Here is a 21,145-nt window from a genome sequence, read left to right as displayed (position 1 = left end):
ATACGTGTATCTCTGGAAATACTTCATCAACGCGTGCAATATTTCGTAGACTGGTGAATGTATGTTCATTGTGTTGTGTAGAAACAATTTTTGGTGACCCTACAAGCTTCTAGATCGAAGATGGCGCCGAAAGAAGAGCAAGTGCGAAAAGCAATTGTGTGCGGTCACAATGAAAATCTGGATCTGTCAGTAAAAAACTTGGTTTTTCTGCAAGATCTGTCCATAATGTTCTTAAATCTTTCGATGCACGTTTGACAACTGGGAGCGGAACAAAAACGGATCTCAGGAACCACCAGAAGGATGCGAAGGTTAAGCAAATGTTTCAGAAGAGACCAGATCTTTCAGTACGTACTGTGGCTAGAAAATTAAAAATGTCCCAACTTTCCTACATACTTTCAAGCACTGGCAAGTATGAAGTCGTTCAAGGTGAAAACTGTACCGGACCGAAATGATAAGCAGAATGTGATGGCTAAAACCTGGCTTCACAAGTTATATCGCGAATATTTGACGAAGTTTTCCTACGAAATAATGGACGATGAAACTTATTTGCTGGAAGACTTTAAGCAGATTCCCGGAATTTCGTTTTTATACTGCCAAGCAACGGAACGGCGTAGAGGAGCTTTTTACTATCAGAACTGTAAACAAGACAATATACCGTGATGAATACTTAAAGATGCGATTATTACCATTACTACGTAGCCATGACTGAGTTCCCTCACTATTCTGGCCTGATTCGGCATCTTGTCACTACGGCGAAAATGTTTTAGAATGGTACAAAGCGAATGTAGTTGTACTGAAAGAGGGCGAATCCAACTGCCCGAAGTTGCGATCTATCGAGCGGTCTTGGGCTTTTGTGAAGAGTTCTCTCAACATAAACAACAAGCGACAACTATAGAAAAATTTCGAATTTCTTGAACAAAAACAGTTCAAACGGTTGCAGAGAAGTCTGGTTGGAGTAAACTAAAAAGTTCGTAGTTTCTTTATACAGCCTAATTAGGTACATACTTAAAAAATCCCTGTGATTTTACATCTTATTAGATAGCGTCACAGTTCACGCAAATTTACGTGGAAGACCATTTAATATTGGCCCTTATTACGGGTATCACTACACGGTAAAACCAAGTGAAGTGATTGAGACCCTTATTATCGGTATCACTTCACGGTGAAAATCGAGTGAAGTAAATTTAGGTCCTTAGGACGGAAGTCGCTTCAAAGACAAAAGTAATTATTTGGATGAACTTGATGTCATTATGAACATCACGCCACCAACATTTCGTTGAAAAAATGAGTTTTTTCCACTACAGTGATCACTTCACAATGCGTGATACTGGTAATAAGGAAAATCAAGTGAAGTGACATGTAAGTGAAGTGAATGTGAAAGAGAAAGTGAGAACGGCAGTTGTCACTTCGCAAGCAGAAAGCAGTAGAAGTAGAAAGTTGAAAGAAAGACTTGAAATTCGGAGACGATAATCGCCATTTTACAGCGGTTCTTTCCAATTTCGGCATGATACAAATATCATAATAAGTATTTAAAAAAAATAAAATAAATTTAACTAATAAAACTGGAAGCTGTAATTTCATTATTCTAGTGGGAATTGAGGTAGGGCAGTTTGTTCACGAGTCGCATCTTCGTTCGCTATACGACTTTATTCGTCTCTTCAATATTGCTTGGAATTTTTAAACCAGTGTTGATTGTATTGGGTTTGCCTTGTTTTACAGTTTTTTTCGACATAATGTTACTAACGTTTGTAATATCAGAAGTACTGGTTTCACTAGCTGCTGATTCTGAACAGGTAACCTTTTTTTTTTTTTTATTCAATAATATAATTATTTTTAAGGCACACTGCTTTAGCTCTAAGGTGCCAAGGACTTTTTCTAATTTTATTAACGACTAATTTAAAACTAGGATAGTATGATTGGATAATGTTGTATTGGGGTCGCAGTGGTCGACTTTGGCAGATCCAACCTTCAGCTGGCGATCGGCACCGGCCGGTGGATGGAATATATCATGAGTCTTCCAGATGACGTTGGCCGCATCCCTCGGTCCGTGTGGGTCCGCGGGAAACACCCCCAGGCTACGAATACCCGGCGGGTGGCCCGCATGACTAGAGCGACCTTCCGTGGGCGATGATGGTGATGTAAATATAACGAAAAATATAGAGAAGTAAATATTGCGGAAAACGAAGTAAAATGGGGATATGGGAACGAAATGACTAAGAACGACAGAGATCTAATTAGTTGACATCGAGATGGAGAAGAGACGGGGAGGGGGGAAGCGAGAAGGTTAGTGACAGCAAAAAGATCTTGTTAGTTCCGATGAAGATGGTGGACAGAAGAGGACTCGGGGTAATCGGCGGAAGTTAGTGTCGAACCTGCAGGTGAAAATAATTCTTAGCCACAGTTGAAATAACGTCGATAAATAGGAGGAACTTTCTAAGCAAGATGTAACAGATTACACTTGTATATTAATGTGTTTGAGGAACTGGTATATCAGAAGCATATATGAACTATCCCGACTCGCCAACACATCCCGAACCGGAACCTCAGTCGGTCTACCTCGGGCCCTGAGGGATTCCAATAGCTCCGATCTGGCGTCGCGATACTCTACGCACGACCACACGACATGCTCGATGTCCTGATAACCGTCGCCACAGGTGCAGAGCCCGTTCTCCACGATCCCGATACGCCGGAGATGTACGTTAAATGTATAGTGATTTGACATGAGTCGTGACATAACGCGAATGAAATCACGACTCATGTTCATCCCCTTGAACCAAGGTTTCGTCGATACCTTAGGGATAATGGAGTGTAGCCATCGTCCCAGTTCGTCATTCGTCCATGAAGTTTGCCAACTTTCGAGAGTTTTCTGACGAGAAATACTGAAAAATTCATTGAAGCAGATTGGTCTTTCATAAATGTCACCTTGTAACGCGCCCACCTTAGCCAATGAGTCTGCCTTTTCATTGCCCGGAATGGAACAATGTGAAGGGACCCAGACTAACGATATTAAATAAGACCGTTCAGATAAAGTTCGCAAGTGTTCCCGTATTTTCCCCAGGAAATATGGGGGATACTTTCCTGGCTTCACTGCGCGGAGAGCTTCTATTGAACTTAGACTGTCCGTGACAATGAAGTAATGGTCTTTGGGCAAGGTTTCAATGATCTCGAGGGTGTACTGAATAGCAGCTAATTCTGCGACGTAAACTGAAGCCGGATCACTGAGTTTGTAAGAAGCGGTGATGTTTTGATTGAAGATGCCGAAGCCTGTGGACCTGTCGATGTTTGATCCATCAGTGTAAAACACCTTTTCACAGTTGACTGTTCTAAATTTATTATAAAATATATTAGGGGCCACTCGAGGGCGTACGTGTTCCGGAATTCCACGAATCTCTTCTCTCATGGATGTGTCGAAAAACACAGTAGAATCAGAAGTATCCAAGAAATGAGCACGGTTGGAAGCAAACGAAGAAGGATTAATATTCTGAGCCATGTAATCAAAATACAAGGACATAAAACGGGTTTGAGAATTAAGCTCAACTAACCTTTCGAAGTTTTCAATCACCAGAGGATTCAAAATGTCGCATCGAATGAGCAAGCGATATGAGAGATCCCAGAACCGGTTTTTCAACGGTAAGACGCCCGCCAACACTTCAAGACTCATCGTATGAGTTGATTGCATGCAACCCAAGGCAATACGCAAACAACGATACTGAATTCTTTCCAGCTTAATGAAATGGGTGTTCGCGGCGGATCGAAAGCAGAAGCATCCATATTCCATAACGGACAATATCGTTGTTTGGTACAGCCTGATCAGGTCTCCTGGGTGGGCACCCCACCAAGTTCCGGTTATTGTACGAAGAAAATTGATTCTCTGCTGGCATTTTTGTTTCAGATACCTAATGTGACATCCCCAGGTGCCTTTGGAGTCGAACCAGACCCCGAGATATTTGAATGTGAAGACCTGAGCTATGTTTTCACCCCCCAGTTGAAGCTGTAGTTGTGCTGGTTCTCGCTTCCTTGAAAATACAACCAGCTCAGTTTTCTCCGTAGAGAACTCGATACCCATTTGAAGAGCCCATGTGGATAAGCTGGCAAGAGTATCTTGTAACGGCCCTTGCAGATCGCCAGCTTTGGGTCCTATAATGGACACAACGCTGTCGTCGGCAAGTTGTCTTAGCGTGCAAGATGTGTTGATACATTTATCGATGTCGTTTACGTAAAAATTGTATAAAAGGGGGCTTAAGCATGAGCCCTGAGGAAGACCCATGTAACTGAATCGTATTGTCGACAAATCACCATGCGCGAAATACATGTATTTCTCTGACAATAGATTGTACAAAAAGTTATTCAAAATTGGTGAAAGACCATGCTGATGCAACTTCTCAGATAGGATATTTATAGAAACTGAGTCAAAAGCCCCCTTGATGTCTAGGAAAACTGACGCCATTTGTTCCTTACGAGCAAATGCCATTTGAATTTCGGTTGAGAGCAACGCAAGACAATCGTTCGTTCCTTTGCCCCTGCGGAAACCAAATTGTGTATCTGAAAGTAAGCCATTAGTCTCGACCCAATTGTCTAGACGAAACAGAATCATTTTTTCGAACAATTTCCGGATACAGGAAAGCATAGCAATCGGCCGATACGAATTGTGATCGGAGGCTGGTTTTCCTGGTTTTTGAATGGATATCACTTTCACTTGTCTCCAGTCATGTGGAACAATGTTGTCCTCAAGGAACTTATTGAATAAACTCAGCAAGCGCCTTTTGGCGGGGTCAGGCAGATTTTTCAACAAGTTGAATTTTATTCTGTCTAATCCCGGGGCTTTATTGTTACATGACAAGAGCGCAAGTGAGAGCTCTACCATCGAAAACGGTGTTTCGTTTGTATTTGGTGTCGCGGCGCGGGTGATCTTCTGTTCCGGAACAGAGTCTGGACATACTTTTTTAGCGAAATCGAATATCCAGCGGTTAGAATATTCCTCGCTTTCATTCGTTGTGTTATGATTGCGCATTCGTCGGGCTGTGTTCCAAAGAGTGCTCATAGATGTTTCTTTTGTTAGGCCGTCTACGAACCGACGCCAGTAACCGCGTTTCTTAGCTCTAATCAAGTTCTTAGTTTTAACGTCTAACGCCGCGTAATTCCGGTAATTATCAGGTGTTCCATTTTTTCTAAATACTTTATACGCGGAGGCTCTCTCCGCGTTTAAATTTGTGCACTCTTTGTCCCACCACGGGTTGGGAGGACGGATGTTAGTTTTCGCGCCGGGTACACGTTTCGTCTGAGCTTGAGTCGCGGTGTCGAGAATCAAGCCAGCCAAAAACGTGTACTCTTCCTCCGGAGGAAGTTGTTGAGTTCTTTCAAGTTTCTCAGATATCACGGTCGCATAGTTATTCCAATCAATATTTCGTGTGAGGTCATACGAAACATTGATTGTCTTCGATGGTTTTGAGCCGCTGGTGATTGATATTACGATCGGTAGATGGTCGCTACCGTGGGGATCAGGAATTACCTCCCACGTGCAATCCAACCGTAGCGATGTCGAGCAAAGGGATAAATCCAGCGCACTTGGTCTTGCTGGTGGTGCAGGAATCCGTGTCATTTCTCCCGTATTCAAGATTGTCATATTGAAGTTGTCGCAAATATCATGGATCATAGCTGATCTGTTATCGTCGTGAAGACAACCCCATCCCGTACCGTGTGAGTTAAAGTCTCCTAAAACCAACGTCGGTGCGGGAAGGAGCTCTATGATATTACTGAGCCGCCGATGCCCAACCAAGGCTCTAGGGGGAATGTAGATGGAAGCAATACAAAGGTCCTTACCTTTGATTGTAACATGACATGCGACAACTTCAATACCTGGTATCGAGGGGAGGTTAATTCGATAAAAAGAATAGCACTTTTTGATCCCTAAAAGTACTCCTCCATAGGGATCATCTCAATCCAGGCGAATAATGTTAAAATCGTGGAAGTTTAAGGATATTTCAGAAGTTAGCCAAGTTTCGCACAATGCAAATGCGTCACATTTCAGATTATTTACTAGAAATTTAAAAGAATCTATTTTTGGGATGATACTTCTGCAATTCCACTGTAAAACAGTGATTAGATCCGTGACCTCGGTGGATGATTTAGCCATCGAAGGATACAATCGCTGAGAGAAGGGGCCAATTTGCAGTCAACTGCTTCAAATATGTTTTTACTGTTGGCATGAAAGCAATTAAAATGCTTCTAAGAGGGTCTGAAATATTGAAAGTTGTAAAAATCCAGTCCACAACATCAGAGAACTTGATAAGTCCAGCACCTAGTTGGTTCTCTGGTAGATTTTCAGGGACGCTTGAGGATTTTATAGTCCCGGGAAGTCGTGGGAATTCCATCTCGGAATTGAGTTTTCCGAGACCAGGAGCTTTTTGCTTCGGTGTTGTGTCCCGATTCCCGTTAGCTGTAACTTTTCGAAGCCCTTCGGAAGACACCTTCGAACCCTTACTAGGTAGCTTATGAGAGGATTTATTTATTCTTTTCCTACAGCTATGAGGGACCGCCGATGATGGACCTTCCAAAGGGTCGTCAGAATCGCTCTCGTCAGTTGACAAGCAGGCATATGGGTTCGGTGTCAGTTTAGGAGGGGTGGCACTCTTAAGCATCTCGGCAAAGGAACGCTTGGAGTGTTCCTTTAGGGAACGCTTCATCCGATCTCCTCGCAGCTTATACGCAGGACATGACATTAGGTCATGCGGACCCTCCTTGCAGTAGAGACACTTTTCAGCATTCTTACCGCAAGAGCCATCCGCATGAGCCTCCCCACAGTTAGCACACCGGGGCTTATTGCAGCAATGAGAAGCTGTATGCCCCAATTGTTTGCAATTAGTACAGTTCATTACTCGGGGTACGAATAGGCGAACAGGCAAACGAACCCGGTCCAAGAGGATGTAGTTGGGCAAAGCAGAACCGGCGAAGGTCACTCAATAAGAGTCTGATTGGGGATAGGACTTTGTTCCATCCCCGGCGATCGATATGATACTGTGCAAAAAACCTCCGAGAGGAAAAAGCACACTCACTTATAATCCGCACAGTATAATCACAATGGCCACTGAAATCTGGCCTTGATCGATCAAACAATCACCGGCTAACGGTACTGTTTCGATCGTCTGCTCACAACAATGCACTGCTTCAGTGTATAATGTACAAAAAACCTCTCACAGAAAAAGCACTATTGTCTATTACACAATAGCGATATAATCTAGTTTTGATCGTCCGGTCACGTTATCACACACGGCACTGGTTTTTTTCGCAGTAAACAAAAAGCACGTCCGTTCGCTCGGAAGGTTGAAACGGCAATGAACAGGTAACCTTGTCTTTGATTGAAAATGTTATTTTGTCCAGCAACCGGTACGGTAAATTCTATGATGACCGGTTGCTTGCATAATTGACATATAATCAGTTGATTCTCGTAAGTTACCAGCAGTTTAAAAGGCCACTTTGTATCATGATTAAAAATCACATAAGAAGGAATAACCTAATGTAATTGCAACAAACACGTGCCATTCCATATACAGGGAATGGAATTACCCCAATTATCCCTTTCGACGGCAAAATCTCTCCGTGCTGCCACTCTCTTTGAATGCAACTATCAGTGACCAACTTCGGTACATTTCCTATTTACTGACGTTCAACAACGTTTATTGAAATATTAGGTACTGTACAAAAAAAAGGAAAAATACAGGAGAAATTTCTTTTGGAATTTAGTACAAAGCAAAACAGTTCTCAGATAGGTAAAGCCATCGTAATGAAAACAAATCGAAGTCCAGGAACCGGTATAGTCAAGGTCGGCTTGTATGGCCATCGACTAACATGGCCTGCAAATTGGATTAGTTTTAAGTCAAATTTAGAAGATTTAGAATAGTAATTCAAATGACGGTTTAAAATCTGGATCCAAAAAAGCAGGAATTTTGTATGGAACCATAACACCTTGAATTTGAGTTTATGTCTCATTTTTTTGCACATATTACATTCCTGTAATTCCGGAGTTTGTCCTTCCTGTTTCAACTGACTTCGCAGCCGATTCATATCGTACAGAACATACGACGACTGGCTTGTAAGAACAGCGCCTTATGCATTGAGACGCCAACCCGCACAACCTGAAGTCATATTCGAAAAAAATTCGCAATTTTGTATGGAACTACAAGATTCAAATCTAAGTTGAAGCGTGATGTATCCAAATGAGATAACAAATTGATCGTAAGATCTGTTTCAAGTGTGTACAGCGCAGATACTATATGAATGTTGAATGTTTAATTACATTAAAACATACAACCATATATAAAAGAAAAACAAAGGTTTTGGTTACGTTTATAAAAAAAACGTCAGAAAATTTGAAGTAGAGTTTAAAGCAGCAAACATTCTTCTGAATCGATCGTTGTACGTTTGAACTCGAACTTGTGAAGATTCGCCGTGTCCGTTGCATTGCAGCACCGGTTGTACTCTTGATTTGCATATTTGATCATTTTTCCAGTCTTTTGAATTGTAAGTTGAAGTTTCACATCGGAATATAGAAACAATACTGGTTTCCATGACGATAGTTTTTGTATTTATTTATTTATTTATTTACAATCAATCAACAGACACAATTTGGTCCTAAAGATAATTCCTAATAATATTCAGAAAATTTGTACGTATTCTGCTTCGTGATACATTAAAATCATACCCAGATGAAACGCGGTTGAACGATCTCTGTAAACCAATAATAGAACCTTTTGCGCCATAGTTGGTACGTCGTATAGGAAGTCGAAGAAAAGCACTGTTGCGGAGAGCGCTGGGTCGCACATTAATATTAATTTCGTTGAGCAAAACGGGACAGTCGATCCTGCCGTTGAATATATCTGCTATTATCAAAGCGCGTGATAATTCTCGTTGCACTTGTAATGTGTCGAGACCCATTAATAACCCGCGATTTTCATAACTAGGTAGTTGATGAGGTTCGTTCACGGCAATCGGCGAAGAGCGAAGCGAACAAATCTGCGCTGTATTCCCTCAATTCTATGAGCACCGTTCAGGTAGCATGGGTTCCAAACTGCCGAGCAATATTCGAGAGTTGAACGAACAAGCGAGCAGTAAAGTGATTTTAGACAGTGTATGTCTGTAAAGTGCTTAGTTATTCTCATTAAGAATCCTAAGCTACGGGAAGCTTTAGCTACAATGTAACTGATGTAATGCTTGAATGTAAGTTGTTCATCGAGATGGACGCCAAGATCCTTAACGCTAGTAGATCTTCCAATCAAGGATCCATCCAGAAAGTATTCGACATGCAATGGCATTTTTCTCCTCGTGAACGTAATGGCCGAGCACTTGTCTGGATTTACAATCATACGGTTAACTTTACACCAATCGGCGAAGATTAACAATTGCCGCTGGAGAAAGGCTGCGTCTTCTAAGTTGCGGATGATGTGATAGATCTTGACATCATCAACAAACGATAAGCGAGGACCTTCCAAGGCAAAATTGACATCATTGAAGTACAGTACAAATATTAACGGTCCTAGATGACTTCCCTGTGGTATTCCGGATGATGCGAGGAACTCTCCGGAAGTATGATCGTCAATTTTAACTGCTAAACGACGATTCCTAAGATACGACTGCAACCAACGAAGAATGTTTGAACTGAATCCAAGTCTGTCCAACTTAGCAACCGTGATGTCGTGGTTGATTATATCGAAAGCGGAGGAAAGATCTGTGTAGATAACGTCCGTTTGTAAACCGTTAGACATTGCATCTAACACATAAGACAAAAACGATAGTAAGTTTGTAGTAATAGAAGCAGCAGACTAGATGCTGGGACTTGCTTTACTTGTCTATTCCAGTAATTCTATTAAGATAGATTTCACTTGAGTATGCCATACAATGAAATAATATAATTGAAACACAACTAGGAAGATTTTTTTTTGTAAAATAAGCGTTGCAATTTCGTGTTTTTTATTATTACCTAAAACGAAGCTGTACATAGTGCGTGACTTCAAGCAGAAATGATTTTCAACAGTGGAAATTATGTACAGATGAGTGATTGCTTAAAGCTGCACATTGGTGGTGAAACCGGAGTCCTCTCAACTATTTACACTCGGTAATTGGTCCTATATACACAGCATATTCAGACTGATCCTAGTTCTGGCCTGGAAGTGGATGGGCATTTCTAGACTACAACGGCTTTAGCGGCGACTGCAGGAGCTACAACGGTCTTGGCTGCGAATGCAACTGGAACATCCTTTTGCACGACTGCGTTGAATCCGTTGATTGGGTCGGCGTAGTAGTTCACAATACGACGGCTACCGTCTGGTTCAATCAGAGAATATGATCCCTTGACAATATCACCATCACGAGTTTCTTCCTGAGTTTTTGAGTCACCAGTCAGAGTGTCCTGAACGTTGTATGCGTATTGGTACTGTGGATAAGAATCCGTGAACTCAGCCTGAACTGGAGCAGCAACGACGGGAGCGGCACGTGCAGCTACAACTGGAGCCGCGGCAGCAACAACCGGGGCAGCGGCAGCAACAACTGGAGCAGCACGAGCAGCAACTACTGGGGCAGCAGCAGCCGCTACTACTGGGGCAGCACGTGCAGCTACAATAGGAGCAGAATATGCAGCGGCAACCGGAGCAGCAAATGGAGTAGCGTAAGCGGCAGCAACTGGAGCAGTATAGGCAGCGGCAACTGGAGCGGCGAAACTTCTAGCAACAATTGGGGCAGAAAGTGCATTGTAGGCTACAGGGGCAGCATATGCTCTAGCGAAAACTGGAGCTTGAACTAGGGGTGCTGAGTATGCCACTGGGGCGACTGGGGCCGCCACAACTCCTGGGTTTGGTTTAGGCTCGGCGCTAGCACAAAGGGCTAGTGCGGCGAAAACTGCAACCTAGAAACGATCGAACACACACAATTAATCCCTTTGCACTGATATTCACTGAGTTATGTATTAAAAAAACACAGCCTTACTTACTTTAAGCAAACTCATTGTAAGCTTATAGGATTTTATTTCACACTGTTCAAATAAAGAGCAAAGAAGTAACTGATGCACTTGTAACGAGTTGTCAAGCTTTTTATACACAAAATTAAAAATTTGCAATCCCCATCGATTAATTTAGTGTCTTCAACCACCACTATCAAATTGGATCTGTAGAAAAGAAAACTCAAACGATATTAAACCAAGTCCATGTTGCTCATCCTGATCACATATTGCAGTCACGTACTTTCATCAAATTTACCGCGATACCCTGTTCGACACTTCAGCAGTGTAATTTATATTGCAGCTGGCGCGCCAGATTGGTGGAGGGAATCGAAACTGAAGCTAAAACCAATACGCACAGTATGAATGTTGTCACCTGAAGCAACTAGGGCAATGCCAGGTCGCCGTGGGCGTGATTCACTTCGACAAACCGTTAGTTTTGGACGACCAACACAAGAAACCACGGTACCGGTTATCATTGCTCCTTCTTTCCCGTGGAAGGAACAGCTCAAAGGAAAATCCCAAGGTCGTTTCAAGGCTGATTTGGCGAGCATACTGCACTCCGCACAGTCAGTTGAAGATAAAATCGTTTCAATTGTGAATTGAGCGAGGAGATCACGTAAAAGGTTTTATGTACATGCGTGTTGGGTTGACATTGAATACATGTGTCGTGGTATGAGTGGCACATTATGTGCTAAGCCAATGATGGGTCAAGCACATTACTACGGGATGGATATAGTGAAAAACTACGAATATATCCAAGAGGTTTCGATGGGAAGGTTGATGTGAATTTTGATTTATTTATTTCATTTTGATTTTGGAAAATTTTAAGGAGAGTCACTTTATGAAACGCCAGAAAAGAAGGTCAATTTTAATGTTCATTAACAGTTAAAAGCAAGAAAATTTCGTTTGGTATAGCTGTAGGTGTAATTTTAACCATTATAAAATGAAATATATATGACGAATATATTGAGCATTACTCGAGAAGGGTTTTAAAAATTTTGTTTTCTTGTTTACACGATACCGTCTGAAGTTGAACTCTGATACATCCAAATTATATATCAAATTGATCAAAAGATTTGTCTCAAGTGCGTTAACCTCAAATACTATGTAGAATAAATATTTGGCCACATATAAACAAAAGAAAATAGGTGTTTTCGTTGATTTTATTGACGAACAGATCTGAAACGAGAACGAGAAACCGAGTCTCGAAAGAGCCCAAAATTGTCACAGCCATTTGGTTTTCGAATTTGATCAATTACCAAATAAAAGCTTTCAAACAAGCCTAAGTTTGTTGAAATCGATTTACCTAGCTCCGAGAAAATTGAGCGGTAATAAAAAAGTGCGTTCTGTCGGTTACGTCACTAATATCATTATATATCCGGAACTAGGAGTGAAACCCATTTGATCTGAAAACCTGGTCAGTAAGCCAACAGTAGCTTATACCAGTCACTTATACCATTATCGGAGATAAACAGAAAATACAGCCATTTGATCCTCGCACTTGATCGTTGGCTCAATGGTAACTTCATAAAGAGCATAAAGTTTGTTATAATCGGTTCAGCCATCTCAGAGAAAATTAAGAAGAAAAACAACGCGTTTTGTCAATTACGTCACTACTGGAAACCAGAATCAAAATATTTTGGGTTAAATGGCACGTTCTTTATTTATTTGAATGAATGTTTTAAATCAAATCTGGAGACATTCGGTATGGTTCGATGCATGTAGCATTTCAGTTGTTTTTTTTATTTTTCGTTTTATCTGATCAATTAGTGTGAGTAGGAGTAGGTAACAGGCAACATAAGCGCCCTTATTCACTCTATCAATTACAAAGTATTTCACTATATCTCCAGGGAGGCATTTCTCATTCCTTTGTTTTGTACCACATCTTGCGCAAAGAAAATAATTACCGTCCATGCGATCGTTCGTTCGCCATCAAGTGCCTACGAATGTTCAATATCACGCTTCAAATATGCTTTTCCGTTGCCCACTCGAGATTGTTCCTTGTCGAAGTAGTGCAACATGTTGAACACCTTAACAATAGAACACTTATAATACTCGACGCTTCACAGAGTAGGAAACTGAGGGCTTCAAGAAACTTGAACTAATACATTGTAGTTGGTAGACGTTCAAGTCACTTGTATACGAGAAGTAAATATTTTATATTATCCGTACAGAACAAGTTCAAAATATAAGTAAAATCAGATTTTTAAGAAGTCATATTTTTTCTCGCAGCAATGATGAATTGTTTGCTCTCATGAATACAGTGAATCGGATCACTGGAAGCGTTGAAAGTAATCCGGCACTAAGGTATCCTACTGCATATGGAATTTCGACTGATTGGAGCTTTCAATTTTCGACTGATTCGATTCTTTCAACAGATAGCATCACTGTTACTGTCTTCAAAAACGTGATAAGATAACCATTTCTCATGAAATTAGTAGATTTACATGAAGTATCATGAAGTATCAGTATAAACTCGGAATTACTCTATCAGATGTAGTTAGTGTGCTTTAAATTTCTTCCATACATAAAAATGATACTCTAATTACAAAATTAAAACAGTTAGCTATACAATCACTGCAAAAACCGACTTTTGAACCGAGGCCCGGAGGGCCGAATGTCATATACCATTCGAATCAGCTCGACGAACTGAGCAAATGTCTGTGTGTGTGAGTGTATGTGTGTGTGACAAATATTGTCACTCACTTTTCTCGGAGATAGCTTAACCGATTTTCACAAACTTAGATTCAAATGAAAGGTCTCATGGTCCCACACAAAGTTCCTGAATTTCATTAGCATCCGACTTCCGGTTCCGGAATTACCGGGTGATATGCACCAAAAAGGGGGAAATAATGCATTAAAAATGTGAAAAAAATTTCACTCACTTTTCTCGGAGATGGCTTAACCGATTTTCACAAACGTAGATTCAAATGAAAGGTTCCACGGTCCCATACAAAGTTCCTGAATTTCATTTGGATCCGACTTCTGGTTCCGGAATTACAGGGTGATATGCATAAAAATGTGAAAATAATGTCACTCCCTTTTCTCGTAGATGGCTAAACCGATTTTCTCAAACTTACACTCTAATGAAAGGATTCATGGTCACGGTTCCATACAAAGTTTTTGAGTTCATTTTGAACCGACTTCCGGTACCGGAATTACAGGGTGATATGCACCAAAAATGGGAAAATAATGCATTAAAAATATGAAAATAACGTCACTCACTTTTCTCGGAGATGGCTAACCCGATTTTCTCAAACTCAGATTTAAATGAAAGGTCTCACGGTCCTATACGAAGTTCCTGAATATCATTTAGATCCAAATTCTGATTCCGGAAATACAGAATGATATGCATAAAAAATGTGAAAGTAATACATCAAAAATGTGATAATAATATCACTCACATAACTCTGGGATGGTTAAACCGATTATAACAAACTTAGATTCAAATGAAAGGTTTTATGGTCCCATACAAAGTTCCGAAATATCATGCGGATCCGACTTCCGGTTCAGTAATTACAGGGTGATATATACCAGAAATGTGAAAATGATGTCACTCGTTTTTTAGATTAGCATCACTTTTCTCATACGAATATGCAACGCAAATGTAAGCACTAGTTTGGAAAAATGATGCTGACTTGTGACATAAACACTGAAGCATGCTTTTGTGAACTATTCTAATCAATCTGAATCAATTGATGTCAAAATTAGTATCCGAAATTATTTAATAAAAGTATGAAATATATTTTCATGAGACTGTTATGAAAGAAGGCATTATCACGCCACTAGGTGGATTAAGAAGGGTTTTTATTATTATAATGATGCCTTTCTCATATTATAGTAACATAACCTACAAAGTAAAACAGTTTATAGCTAAATTGAAAAAAAAAATTGTATGCTATATTTTTACATTGTCACTTTCAATGACGGCTTTATACTTTCAACAAGCTGTGATTCCGGAACTAAAAATTGGATCCAAATAAACTTCATATCGGCTTATAAGACTATAAGACCTTTCATTTGAGCCAAAGTTTGTGAAAATCGATTCAACAGTTTTGAGCCAAATTTAAAAAGAAATTGTCGCTCTAAATGACGGTTTTTGAATTTTTGAAGACCCTGTAAACCCTGTAATTAAATGGAATCCTATTGGACCTAAGACCATTCATTCAAAGGAAATTTTTCATTTGGAACCGAAAGCTGAGGTCCTCTATATTCGATATTAAATTCACTGACTATCATCTTACCAGACCTACACAATTCATTAGTTATACGGATAGTCGAAGTTAATCGGTTAAGTGGTTTCTGAGAAAATGTTTCATTCTTTTGCACACTTTACCCTGCTTTTTTTCGAAACCGGAAGTCGGATCCAAACAAAAATTCAATAGCAGGTCATAGAACTGTAGAGCCTATCATTAGAATCTAAGTTTGTAAAAATCGACGAGACAAGTTTTGTGATTTTGTCTGCACATTCTACCCCGTTACTCTGGAGCCGGAAGTTCGATATGGATGAAGTTCAATAGCAGGTTGTAAAACCACGAGAATTTAAGTTTCGTGGCTTTACTTTATTCAGGAAAACGCGCATATCATCGCTTAAATGGTAGAAATCAGTTTTCGTGATTATTGACGCGTCAAATAAAAAAAAACACGCTGTTAATTCGATAAAAATGGCAGGGGATAAATCTTATTCAGAGTGTTATGTTCACAACTGTCATAGTTATCTATTAGTACAATAGTTCCAGTCATGTCGTCGGAACAAGAAATTGCAAACGCAACCGTAATAAGACCCTTCAAGGCAGAGCCGGTGAAACATATTAAGCCCAGGTGGGTAATTATTCGTACCGGGGAGAACGACCCACTATTTAGTCGATTTTTAAATAATATTTTGTTTCGATATAACTTTGCATGAGACGCGTAAATTTGAAGCTTGAAGCGTTTTCGATATTTTGTTGTAAAACAAAATTGAGCATTTCAGGGTTAGATACAATATCAAACTACAAAATTTCTGCCAATATTTGTTTGGAATATTAAGTCATCAGTCTTTTAGGCTCCGTATAAACTTATTTGTGTTTGCAAATATGCGAAATTATTTCTTTAAGAATTTTGGAACCCTAATCGTTTAGTTGGTTGGAGTTGATGGTGAAAGATGTCTCGCATGAATAGAAAGCAATGTCTTGGTATTATATTCCTTCTGTGGAATTTGGCCTTTCTGTTTCAACAAACTTCGCAGCCGATTCTTAGCATACAGAATCATTTTATGGCTAGCACTACGATTCTACTGACACTATAAATCATTCCACGTCGGGGCTCGAACATATGACAACTGGCTTATAAGACCAGCGCCGTATGCATTGAACCGCAAACCCGGGCGAATCGAACGGTGCACAAAACAAATTCAGCCGCTGATGTGCATAGCACATTGTTAAAAAAAGTCCCGGGGCCGACTGAGATGACGTTTGTAATGTCAAACTATCATCATCGATCAGAAGACAAGTTTCAAATTTTCACGTCAATCGCACCACAAACACTAAACTTACCGATATATAAGTGACGTTACTTTTTGATTTACGAAAACTAAAAAATAACAAACTCCGTTTATTGATAAAACATACTTCCTACGAGGCAAAACCGGGCGAATCCTGAAATGGTTTAAGGTTACCCGCACTCAGAATAAAAACAAAAATTTGTGGTATTCTGATTTTAACGTGAATAAAATGTGAGCAAGTTTTGATCGTTATGGATGAACACAAAATCAAAGTCCGACTGAACTGGAAGTGCTTTCATGATCGTATGCAAAATCTGGGCATGAAATAAAAAATCTTTTCTAAATAGGTGCCTCGTTCACTCACAATCTATCAAAAGCAACAACGCATCAACAATCCAGAGAGCTGGTCGGCACTGTTTGGTCGCAGTAAAAAGGATTTCTTGCGTTGGTATGAAACAGTGCACGAAACATGGATCTATCTTTTTTCTCCGGAGTTGTTTCAACAAAAAAACGCAACAGGTAGCTGCGACAAGTATGGCGTCAGTTTTTAGATGCTCAAGGTATGATTAACGTCGACTATCTTGAAAAGGAAGTACCAAGAAAAGTTTTTAGTTATTAATGCGTTAGGAGTTATTAATGCGTTTGAAGTATGGAATCGTAAAAAACTGCCTCATATGAAGCAGAAAAAAATCATCTTTAACCAAGACAATGCACCGTGCCACAAGTCAATGAAAATAATGGCCAAATTGAACGTATTGGGCACCGATCTGTTTCTTCTCAATAACCTCAATAACCTAGCCCCAGCGACTACTTGTCATTTGATGATCTGAGAGAGTCATCGCCGCAACTGAAGCCTATTATAAGGCTATGGATAAATCATTCTATAAGTATGATATAAAAAAATTTAAATAATAATTAAAGAAATTTTGCTCCTGAACTTTTTGGACGATGTGGAAGCAACCTTCTCTACGGCAGTATCGAACCGCACAGAGTGCATGTCGATTCGACACTGAATTTGGTTTTCTGTGAGGAATTTTCTCTAATGCGAACGCACTCATTGAAGAGCAGAAATCATATGGAAACCGTGAACTTATGTATACGAAATCAATTAAGGGAATGACAATGGTTTGAAAAACAGGAAGAATTAGACATAGTTCGTGGTTGAGTTGTAGATGTTCAAAACCTAACCACTGTCTACAGGGTCCGGCACTCGAAGTGTAACCAATTAAAAAGGCCATAAATTCAGTTTGGAAAATTACTTTTACTTAATTCAAAGTACAAAATGTGTAAAAATAACACAAAATTCAGAATCAATTCACTTTTGCTCGATATGACCACCTTTTGCCTTGACTATGGCCTTGAGGCGGTCAAAAAACGAATCGCAAGCTGCCCGAATGTGACTTGCAGGTGTATTTTGGCCCACTCGCGGACAATAACTTTTTTCAGCGCCTCGAGACTGGTGTATCTTTTAGTTCGGACTTTGCTCTCCAAAATGACCCAAAGAGAATAATCCATTGGATTCGTATCTGGTGAATTCGAGAGCCATTGTGTGGAAGTGATGAAGTTCGGAACGTTGTTTTTCAGCCATTCTTGGTTCACTCGAGCTTTGTGAGATGGTGCCGAGTCCTGCTGAAACGACCATGGTCTGCCACCGAAATGTTTGTCTGCCCACGGCTTCAAAGCAACCTCCAGAATACTTTCCCGATAATATGTCGCATTTACCTTGACGCCAGGCTCGAAGGTCTGAAGTTGGTTACACTTCGAGTGCCGGACCCTGTATATGGTTTTACTTCTATATTTTGAATTAGTACCCCGGTATAGAAAACAAAGACTCAATCCTACGTCGAAAGATTTTGAGTGATTGCATTTATGTGAAGATAAAGAATGGAAAGGCGAGATGTGACAAGGTTGATTTTAGCAAGCTGAAATCTTTTACTAACTTAACTGCAAATCACTCGAATCTCTGGTATGCCGGAAAGTACCGATAAAGGTCTTTTACCATTTACTATCTGAACCGACAAAAGTATAGTTATCACAAGTTGTTACTTTCTACTTGCGGTTGCATTCTCGTACACGAATAATTATTCACTATCTCTAATATTGAAAAAGTAAAAATAGCATGATGGGTTTCCATCAGGTAGCGGTGAGTGCAGCGCTATTGAATACCACTTACAACCTAGGCTAAACAGCCAGCACGCTGTGACTCTGGGGGCATAAGCAATAGTTCGAACAAACCTTTCAACCTTTGGTTGAAGGTAAAAGTTAAGCCACTAAAAGATTTCTGCTTGCTCAAATGACCATTGTCACGCCTCATCTTTTTGTTGTATATTTTCACATCCTTGCCCACCTTTGGAATTTTCGGGTGGGTAGTACTACCCACCGTACCCACCTCTTTCACCGGCCCTGCTTCAAGGAGTATCTCAGTGCCAGAAAGAAAAATGGGAGTGGTTCAGTGGAAACCCGTTCGAGTATGTCACATGTCATATGTTCGAGACGTCGTTAAAAAGTCCAAGGTGTCAATCGGTTTTGTGCAGAAAAACAAACAAAATATTACTGCGAAAACTAACAGATTTCCGTCTACTTTTAGGCATGTGTATTTTGTTGCTAAGTCTATGTTCGATGTTCTGGAGCATGTTCGAAAGAAGGAATTATAGAAATTTTCCAAAAATTTCCTGATAATGCAGGCAATTCGCGGATGTGATGAAATTGGCACTACTATATTCGCTTCCAGAACAATCAACCGTGCAATTTGCAAGGAAGAAATGGAGTTAAATTTGTGCCAAACTATCTGATATTTAATTTCCTGAAAAATGAAATCTGATATTTAATTTCCTGAAAATTGCAAAACAAATCCAATAATTGGTTCAAGTTATGGCGAGTAAGTATGAGCGTCATTTTTGATCAATTTTAGGTACAGGCAGAAAGTGACGTGCGCCTCGTGCGGGATAATCATTAGTCGATATTGCAAACATAACTGTAGTATGACTATATAGGCCCGTCAAAGGCCCCCTAAGACCGTGGTACTGCCCTCTGTAAAAGCGGCCCTGCTATATAGGAACTGCTCTGATCAAACCCGGAGGTCCTTCTCATAATTGTGTAAGGAGAATAATTAATTTTGTCATAATTGAACAATATTTTATCATTCGAATCATTATCATATCTCAGAAGTTCAAGTTCTTTGTTTGTCAGATAAGACACAATCCCAAGTGTGGATAGGCAACGCCGTGAATTCTTCATTATTATATTCGTCAACGTTCAGCTTGGGGACAGATTATATTTTCTTTCAGTAGTAGCTAGGAGGAATGTTCGATTAAATTCGAATCTTCTGAAGATTATGTCAATTTGAAAATTAAAATTCGTATGCGTCATGGTATATAAATCGAGAACTGAACAGAACTGAATGGAATCAGTACTGGCTATAGCGTCATACCTTAAAATATACCGCCTTTTTGCGTCATACTCCATCTAGAATCTACACTATTGATATAATCTATTTTGGGAAAAAAAATTTCTGCAGCACATTTTTCCTTACATTCTCCGATTTTCAGAATTCTTGTTATATTTTCCAATTTGTTTAATTATTTGGGTGGTGTAAGAAGCAATAAAAGTTAATGATTTGGCTTCAATGAAACTGACGATGTTAGGTGAAATCGAAGCTATTCATAAATCAACACTACAAAAAATTCACCCAACCGTTTTGACTCACAAATTTGTTGAGCGCGTTCGTAACAAACGAAAGCGAACAGTAATGCTGGTACAGACATACAAAGTTCGATTAATACAAGTGGAATTGAAATGAGTTTGAATCGATGAATACAAAATTCTGTACGAGCCGGTGAAAAAACGGACCCTTCTGCATGGGCAAAGTAAGTGCAAACAAACAGAAAACATACCGAAAGGCGAGTGACCCAGATTCGTCACTCCGTTCAGTTGGAACAGTTCCGAAGGGGGCTCCCGCAACAACCTACCGGCAAACGTGACCGATTGCTTAATTTTCTTTGCTAGTGGGAGCAAAATGAGCGAATGTACAGTTTTTTACTAATGTTGGATAAAGGACGACTTATGAAATCAGAACTCGTACGAATTTCAAGGAAGAGATAACGTAACTCCACGTATATTGATAAATGTTGGATACCAGCCGGTTGGATTGATTAATTCCAAAATAATTGAAGAATTGAGAATATTAAATGTTAGATGCGATATCAGACGTAGAAGTAATTTGAAGTGCTCCTATATTGCTCCTTTCATCATCTCGGTTATCACAATTTCAATAGCATCGAGTTGTGCGGCTTCCCAAGAGGGCAACCCACATCACGGGCAGATTAATTATTTTCGTCTAAAAACAAACATTCTTCGCTGGCAGGTCACTGGACGAAGATGAAGCCTATTTAATGGCGCTCGTTGTAATTGAGCAATCGATGCTGTGTGTGTATTGCAATTGAGCTAACAATCAAGAAGTTCACTCGTCCAGACAGCATGGTTCAGCAACGAAGCATAGGTCATCAAGTATTCCACAGTCGTGGATCAGTGCAATGCTATCGGAAACGTGTATTACGACAAGTCGTGCGCCATTATTGTGTTTGAGACTTAGGCTAAGTAAGAAAGCTTATCGCCGGTTGCTTTGCTGTCTTCTTCAAAGTGACATGATTGAGCATCATTGGTTATGGTTGTAAATG

General features: G+C 40.0%; 2 protein-coding genes across 3 annotated transcripts in view; both read right to left on the bottom strand.

The window, feature by feature from the left end:
* LOC131432212 (neurobeachin-like protein 1) overlaps positions 1-21,145 on the bottom strand; it is a 191,964-nt gene that overhangs the window by 7,047 nt on the left and 163,772 nt on the right. The gene's annotated exons all lie outside the window — the stretch shown is intronic.
* On the bottom strand, positions 9,866-11,123 carry LOC131432214 (cuticle protein 21). The gene is made up of 2 exons (XM_058598350.1): positions 10,979-11,123; positions 9,866-10,894 (listed from the first exon to the last, which is right to left on the bottom strand). Exons 1-2 carry the CDS (start codon positions 10,991-10,993, stop codon positions 10,178-10,180), a joined length of 732 nt encoding a protein of 243 aa, XP_058454333.1. The 5' UTR covers positions 10,994-11,123; the 3' UTR covers positions 9,866-10,177.

The sequence above is a fragment of the Malaya genurostris genome, chromosome 2 (genome assembly GCF_030247185.1).
Source record: "Malaya genurostris strain Urasoe2022 chromosome 2, Malgen_1.1, whole genome shotgun sequence".
Lineage (NCBI taxonomy): Eukaryota > Metazoa > Arthropoda > Insecta > Diptera > Culicidae > Malaya > Malaya genurostris.
This window is presented reverse-complemented; position numbering and strand designations above follow the sequence as displayed.